Source organism: Chinchilla lanigera, unplaced genomic scaffold (assembly GCF_000276665.1).
Source record: "Chinchilla lanigera isolate Chin_1 unplaced genomic scaffold, ChiLan1.0 scaffold00022, whole genome shotgun sequence".
Classification (NCBI taxonomy): domain Eukaryota; kingdom Metazoa; phylum Chordata; class Mammalia; order Rodentia; family Chinchillidae; genus Chinchilla; species Chinchilla lanigera.
In genome coordinates, this window is record NW_004955423.1 from 26,429,918 (window position 1) to 26,438,147 (window position 8,230).

The 8,230-nt window shown below is 57.2% G+C and overlaps 1 protein-coding gene across 1 annotated transcript in view; it reads right to left on the bottom strand.

The window, feature by feature from the left end:
• Positions 1-7,610, bottom strand: part of Pgm1 (phosphoglucomutase 1) — a 28,753-nt gene extending 21,143 nt beyond the window's left edge. Inside the window, exons 1-3 of the mRNA XM_005385325.2 lie at positions 6,927-7,610; positions 846-1,008; positions 467-613 (exon numbers count right to left, since the gene is read on the bottom strand). Coding sequence (XP_005385382.1) covers positions 467-613; positions 846-1,008; positions 6,927-7,226 — 610 coding nt within the window. The 5' untranslated portion in view covers positions 7,227-7,610. The remainder of the gene's footprint in view (positions 1-466; positions 614-845; positions 1,009-6,926) is intronic.
• Between the last annotated feature and the right edge of the window lie 620 nt (positions 7,611-8,230).

The following is an 8,230-nucleotide window of genomic DNA, read 5'->3' on the forward strand; positions in this document are numbered from 1 at the left end:
CCCTCTCCCACCAGCCATCCCAGTGCCCTGGCAGCCAACAGCAAAGCACAGACCCCAGAGAGTCTCAGCGGGCCCGAGGAGATGGCTGGACTGCTGCTACCGGCCGTGGGGCAGGACGGAAGGAAGCCAGGCTGGAGGGCCAGTCGCACCTGCATCTGAGCCTGAGTGCCTCCGCCTCACTGTGCACCTGGCCCTGAGCCCTGCTGTGCCATCCACGGAGCGGGGGCCCTACGCACCCATGATGTGGGAAAGGAGTCGGAAACCAGCTCCTCGCTGGCAGGGAGGGCACAGGGCCCCGGCCGCTGGGCCCCCAGCCCAACAGCAGACCCGCCCACACAGTGAGACCTGCAAAGCCCACATCTAGGGGACTTCACAGGAAGGCAGCCCAGCGGGCGTGGAGGAGCAGAGGAAAAGGAAGAGGAGGAGGAGGAGGGGGAGGAGGAGGGGGAGCGAGGCACCGACGTGCCTGTGAAGGGCTTGAACTTGTTCTCCAGGTCAAACTGCTGCCTCCCCAGCACGCTCAGGTCGACCTTCAGGTCAGGGCAAATCGCGTACTCCTCGATGGTCTTGCTGATCTGGAAGATCTTGTCCGTGATCGCCTCGGGAGCAGGGCCTGGGGACCGAATCGCGGGGAAAAGTGGGGAACCCAGGCTGGCAGCCCTCCTCTGGCCCGGGACCTGCAGCAGCGGTTGGCACCTTCCCTGGGGGAAAGCGCCCTTCGTGGCAGCTCATGCCAGCGTGAGAAGCATCTCACAGCCCGGACGGATGCCAAGACCCTCCCTCCCGGGGGAGGAGCCCCACCACCCCAAGACGCCAGGTCACGGCGGAGAGCGCCCCAGCCTCACCTCCATTGGAGATGTTGAACTTGATGCCGAAGTCCCCGTTGGGCCCTCCGGGGTTGTGGCTTGCCGTCAGGATGATGCCGCCGATGGCTTTGATTTTTCTGATGATGCAGGACACGGCGGGGGTGGAGAGGATTCCATTCTGCCCGATGACCAGGCGGCCAATCTAGAGCAAGGGAGCCAGAGCACACCCTTAACATCGCCGGGTCACCAGAGCCCAGAGCCATGGCCCGCGGGCAGCGGGGACCACAGCCAGCGCAGTGACGGGCGCCCACGTGGACGGGGCGTCTCCTCGCGGCTCCCTGCCCTTTGGCGCCAGCAGCGCAGGCGGGCAGTAGTTTGGGCTCCGCAGGGGAGTCTGGCGGGAAACCCCAGCATGTTCTCGGCAGGGCTTGTCCAGGTCCGGTTCATAAAGTGCGTATGCTCGAAGGCTGTTTTTATTCGACTCAGTCCCCTTACGACCCACAGCGAGGGAGAAGGAACAGGTTTAGTTAAAGGGATTCTACCCCGAGAAGGCTTCTGCAAAGTCAGATTCTTAAAGAGCTGGGAGAAAGGCAAAGTTGATATCAGGACTAAGACCAAACCATCTCGCACCCTCTCTCTGCAGTCAAGCTGGGGCTTTCTGTGCTGTGGATTCACCTCCCCGGGTCGATACCCGGTCACTCCGGGGCCGCGACAGCACCGCAGGGCTGATGACTGCGGCGCCAGACGGCAGCTCCCAGGACAAAGGCTACGGCAGGGACCTTTCCTGCGGTCCTCTCTCACTCTCCTGGGTCTTCCACGGAGGGGTAGCCTGGCTCCTGACCCTCCCTTTGCTGAAATGACAATAATTTACCTCTGCTTCAACGTGCCCCAAGGTGGACAAGCTTTGTCCATTCCTCTGACATCTGTGGAAAAGACGGGAATGCGCTATCACAAAGACTTAGCCGGGGGCGGTGGGCACGCCTGAGAACCCAGCACTAGGGAGGCTGAGGCAGGAGGATCACCTTGAGTTTGAGGCCAGCCGGAACTACAGAGTGAGTTCAAGACCAGCCTGAGCTACACAGAAGGGCCTTGTCTCAAAAAACCGAAACAATAAAAAGACTTCTAAGATGGGGATGGCGTCCCTTCCCCCGTCTCCCTTCTGAGAGAAGCATGGGACAGGAACACCCTTCACGCTCCAGCCCCGTTATTTCTGTAGGTCCCACTCAAGATCTATCCTGTTACTAGGGGTGGACGTGTTTCCGATGGGTAAAACGCGGGGTCCCTGAGGTGCTCTCCCGGACTCTGCGCTCCCCAACCCTTGCAGGCGGGGAGGAGGCCGAGAGCCCAGAGCACAGCCCACACGGGAAGCAGCCAGCTCGCGTCCGCCCTCGGGCTCTCCACCTCTCTCCCTGAGCAGCAGCTGCCCCCTTGTCTGTGTCCCGGCCCAGGGCTGCAGGCAGGGGCTCTGCAGGCCAACGGGGCCCATGCTGGCACGGCGTGCACATGACGGCGCCTCTGAGCCACCCAGTGCCACCCACACCCAGGCCACTTCCAGTCCCTGTCACCTCTGCTCCTCCCAAGCCCATTACACAGCCGGACACACTGAGGCCCAGAGCTGCACGACCCTGCCTCTCATCGCTCACCACTGACACGCATGGGGCACGTGCGGGGACCCGCATGGGGACATGTGCAGGGACACGCACGGGGACACGCACAGGGACACACGCAGGGACACGCACAGGGACACGCACAGGGACACACGCAGGGACACGCACGGGACAAGCACAGAGACACGCACGAGGACACACGCAGGGACACGCGCGGGGACACGCGCGGACAGGACAGTGAGGCAGGTGTCACCAGCCAGGGATAGCACACAGGCGCCTGGGAATGACCCAGGGGAGGGTGGGTCCAGGCGTCCAGAGCTGCCGGGCAGGGGCAGGCCGTGGCGTGTGCACACCCAGTGAGCGAGCACACAGCTCACCGACATGCCCTCAGCTTCTGCAGGATGTGGTGCAGGCCCAGCCGACAGAGGCCAAGCCCCACCCGACAGAGGCCAAGCCCCACCTGTCCCTTCCACTCCAGCGGTCCTCACGGCAGGGTCTGCAGGCATGCGGTCACGGCTGGGAGGCCGCAGGTGGGGACGGTGAGGGCACCGCAAGACGGCAGGGTCGGGACGCACCCCTCTCAGCCCAGGAAGGCACCGCGTGCCCCGCAGAGCTTGTGATTCCCCCAGGGACGGCGCAGCTGCTCTGTGGAGCTGTCCCTCCCTCACCCTGCCCCCACCTTCCCCACCTAGACACACCCTCCTGGGCAGGCCAACCCCACCCTCCTGCTCCACAAAACTCCCAGCGCACCTGGTCCAAAAACCCAGCTTCTCAGTCAACCCCAAAGACCCAAATGCAGGACCCAGCAGACACACGTGCACCCGTTCCAGCCAGTCTTGCTCACAACAACCCAAATGCCCTTTACCAGACAGTTAAAACAAATGTTGAGTGTGCACACAAGGGAATATTACACAGCCTTTAAAAAGGAGATGGGATTGGAGGGAGTCAGAGAGTGAATGAGTGGGACAGTGAAGAAGTAAAGCTAAGTAGATGAAAAAAAGGAGATCCGGTACGCACTACAACGTGGGCAAGGGCAGGGGACATTACCCCAAAGGACGAGTGCTACACAGTTCCACCTACACGAGAATCCAAAGCAGTCCAAAGCAGAGAAGTGGCGGGGAGAGGGGCCCGGGGCTGGGGAGGAGCGGGGAGTTGCCCTCCCTCAGATGTGGAGTTTCAGTCTGGCAAAATGAGAAAGTTCTGCAGATCTGCTGCACACCCATGTGCATGTAAGGAACACAACTGTACGCTTCAAAACAGCTAAGGCATTTTTACTACACTCACTGTTTTTAAAAACCGTTCACTGAGTTCAAAGTTGACATTGTTCTCCATGGATACGGCTGTGACTGCAAGGACGTGTATGAGATCAATACTCCTTTCAGATCTCAGAAAGAAGGAACTCAGAAAGAATGCTGATTGATTCTGACTTCACAGGATGAGCCTTGAAAAGTTATGCTAATTTAATAAAAGAAAAAAAAACAAATATTGGCCAGGCACCATGGCACATGCCTGTAATCCCAGCTACTCAGGAGGCTCAGGCAGGAGGAGCCCACGGTAGAGGCCCGCCTGGACAACTTGGTGAGACCCTGTCTCAAAGTAAAAAACAGTAAGGGCTGGGGCTACGGAGATAGCTCGGTGGTAGACTTGGTTGCCTGGCAAGTATGAAGTCCTGGGTTCAATCCCCAGTCTCACAAAAAAGAAAAAGCATCAGATGATGCTGCTGACTTGAGGACCCTAGTGTAGGCAAACTCGCAGGGACAGACAGTGGCAGGAGGTTCCGGGGCTGAAGGCAGGGAACAGGAGTAACGACTTAACGGGCAGCCTCTGTCCAGGTGGGCGACCCAGTCCAGGGGTGAACAGGGTGAGGGAGGCACCCCACCGCAGAGGTCACGAGGCCCTGACTGACACAGGGCGAGGGTGGAGTGCTGGGCCTGATGCTGTGTGCGTGCCGCCCTCCCTGGCCCAGCCTGGACCCCGGAGCCTCAGCGCTTTCCCTCCCCGCCAGAGCCCCTGGCCTGGGGCAGGCCCTGCAGCCGGACACTCCCAGAAGGTGCAGCAGGGAGCCCCACATCCAGCACTCCTGTTGAGAACAGGGCTGCGTTTTCCTGCACCCCATAAAGAGCCAAGCGCTGTTTCCTTCTACTTGAAAGTCCACCCGGTTCTGCCCCAGCCTCTAACCTTCCGCTGAGCTCAGGGCTCTGGGGACTGAGGGCTCTAAACACCAACACTCTTTTTTTTGTTTGTTTGTTTTCCAGTACCGGGAATTGAACTCATGACCTTGTGCTTGCCAGGCAGGCGCTGTGCCGCTGAGCTAAATCCCCAGCCCCAAACACCAACGCTCTAAACAGGTCCCAGTGCCTTACTTCACATGTTGAAGTCCCCCGGGAGCTTCTATGCGTCCACAGAACAAAGCACTTTCCTTTTCTCTGTAAGTGTGCACTACAAGTGCAAGCCAGGGCCTCATGTATGCTAGGCAAGTGCTCTACCACTGAGCTACCTCCCCCGCCTGGGTGATTATTCCTTGTCTGGAGGCAGAGTCTCACTAAGTCACCCAGGCTGGGCTTGAGCGTGTTTGTGATCCTCCTGACTCAGCCCCACCAAGTGCCAGGATTACAGGCCTGCGTCCTCACACCCAGCTGGAGACACTCCATGAAGGCTACAGTCTGTACAGCCTCAGTGCCGGACCGAAGCGCAGTAAAGGCAGAAGAACGGAGCGCTCCCATTCCAGTCATTAGCCTTAGGAGTCCTCCAGGGATCGGGCGGGAGGAAGGGAAGGGGTACTGTCTTCTGGAAAATCGGTGCGAATACTCATCCTCCCGTCCGAGTTCCTCCCTGCAGCCCGACCTGCAGCCAAAGCAGCGTTACAGTGACCAGAATCTAGATTAGAAAACGCAGAAAGCAAAGCTTTTAGACTCTCACAGGCATACCCGGATTAAAGGGCCCCACCACCCCACTGAATGTTTTAAGCAAACTGCCTGGCTGGCACAACTGCTTTCAATGCAGTGCTATTTTTAATAAGGAATGTCCTTGAAAAGACTTGAAAATACCAGTTGGGCAGCCACAGTTACCAAATAGACAGTTCCCGCATTTGGTCAATTATCGTCACCTGAATGTATTATTTAGCATAGCTTCAGATAGTAAATCTGGGAAAGCCCGGGGGTCGGCCTGAGTTACACATTCCCACCACATCCTTCAGCCCTGCACAGAAATGAGATGAAGCCAAATCTATCACAGCCGAGGGGACAGTGTGCTGGGTCCCTGCAACAGTCTGGATACACGCGGAGAAATAATGTCCCTTTCGTCCCTTTCCGAAGATTAAAAGCATCTTAATACCACTCTCTGTGCAGCTCTCCTCAAAGAAGAAATTTATGGCATGTCACATTTTATCTTAAAAATGTGTGTGCTTCACACTAATTTCATATTTGAGTGCTTTATCAGCAACTTCTACGTGAGAGGCATTTGGATCCTCAACTTGGGTATCAAGGAAATCTCACCTTATGAACAACAGGAGCTACAAACGCTTTTTCTTTTACTTTCACTTCACGGGTTTTTGGTTTTTTTTTTCCTTTTTAATTTGGTTTTTGCAAACGCACATGCCTGGCACAGGAATAAAACAGGCTGGAAACGAACACCCAACGCAGTCGGTTGCAAGGCGGGATTTTATGTCCTCACAGCCAGAGTTTCTTCCAGAAACACGACAGACTTGATCACATGCAGGTACTGAAGGGCTGCGAACTCCACGTTTTTGCTAAGCGTGATCTAAAAGTGCTGGAAGCAGCCTCAGCTGTTCTCTCGTTTGGGTCCCTAGGGAAGTCTGCAGAGGAAAACCAGCAATGCCTGACACCCCCCCACAGGAAGGCGGCCAGCGCTAGGGCAGCAGGCTCAGCACGGCCTGCCTCTGTCCTCCAAGCGCTCTGCTGAGTCCGCCAGCACCAGTTCTCACCGGCAGCACCTCCCGCGGTGCGGGCTCACAGAAGTTACTACCTCTGCTCCGCCGCAAACTCCCGCACCCAGGCTCCTCGTGGCTGAGGTCATGATGAACGCTGCCCTGGCAGGGTCACACCTAGCACTCTGCAATCCCTGCTGGCACTGCTCTCCTACAGCTCCCCACACAACAGCAGGCCTGGCTTTTGTCTTCCTCTCTGACAAGAGACTGCACTTCAGTAACGAAAGGAAGCCTCAAAAGAGCAGCACGCCCCCTCTTCACCACCACCCCAACACAGGCCAGGGCACCCCAAGTTGGGTGGAGAGACAAAAGCTTGAGACCAGGGTGCGCTTTTAAAAGGCACTTTTCAAGCAAGGGAGGAGCACAACCACCACGCCCAAATGCCACGGTGACTCCGGAGGGTCTGGAGCGATTTCCCAGCACACGGTCCCAGAAGTCACATGAGGGGTAAGTGGACGCTGGGAGAGCCAGGCGCGCCCCGCACACATCTGTGTACAGCTGCAGGGGTCTGCAAAGCAAGGAGGTCGCGCAGAGAGCCAGGGACGGACAACACGCATCGATACCAACCCCGTTGGCGGCTGCCATCTGCACGATGGTGTCCACGGCCGATTTATTAAAATACCGCCCGTCTCCGCCGACCACCAGGGAGGAGCCCTGGCGATCTTTCAGGTCTATGGAAAAGAATATGCTCTGGATGAAGTTCTCCAGGTAGCATGGCTTCTCCTCAAAATGATAGGTTTTCTTCCGCAGCCCACTGGTTCCAGGTTTCTGGTCGTGGTAGGGGGCTGTGGTGAACGTCAGCAGCGGGAGGGGACCTTCGTCCACCTTCCTGTACGCCCCAGAAATCCATTCTTCAAAGTCACTCATGGTGCATGTCCACCCCCGGCTCAGCAAGGGGACCCCGATCCTCCGTCCAACCTGCAGCTGCAGCTACATGGAGGTCTGGCCGGGGCCACGGGGTTTGCTGAGAAAGATCAGTTAATTCCTCCTGCTGGGGACAAGGTCACCGCAGGCCACACACCCACCGGCACCTGCGCGCAAAGCAGGTCCTGCAAGCTGCCCGGTGCAGGGTGCCTCCACCCATATAACTGAGCCACTGTCCTGCAGCAGCTTCTGCCTGGCTCCCGTTAGGGCAGAGGCAGCCCCAGAGAGCTGGACCCTGCGGGCACAGACAGACACTGGGTGGCTGTTAGGTTCTGCCCCAGGCTGGGCAGCGGAGGAGCCCAGACACAGGTTCCCAAACAAGACACCTGGTGCGGCTCTAGCCGCTCCCGTCAGCCTTGAACCAGGGCCCTGGACACTCCCCACTGAGATGGCCATCTGCCACAAACGCCGCCCCAGGCCTCCTAGCAAGTTAAAGGTCAGTCTTAAAATGGAAGTGGGGAGCTCAATTACCCTGGTTTCCTCTGTCACTCTTGTTCAGATACCCAAGGGGTTTTTACCTCCCACTGCAACGGAGAGCAGGGGAAAATATTGTCACCCAACAGAATGGCTTTATTCACTGGCCAAGAAGTTAACAGAAGAGTATTCGGTTCCAGAAAAGATGCCTAAAAACCAAGCATGGCGAAAACCAATTGTGCTGGTGCACCCCTGCAGTCCCAGCACTCTGGGAGGCTGAAGCAGGAGGATCACAAATTTGAGCCCAGGATGAGGAAATCATTGACTTAGCAAGAGCCTATCTCAAACTGAAAAATAAAAACTGACTGGGGACACAGCTCAGTGCTAAGGCTCTCGGTTCAAACCCTTTTTTTTGCAAAAAAACAAAAACCAAAAATCCAGATAGCTAATACATAATGTAACTTACTGTATAGTAAAAATTGATACGATAAATATGCCTTGAAATAGCCAACAGTTGGTGATTCTCTCCAACT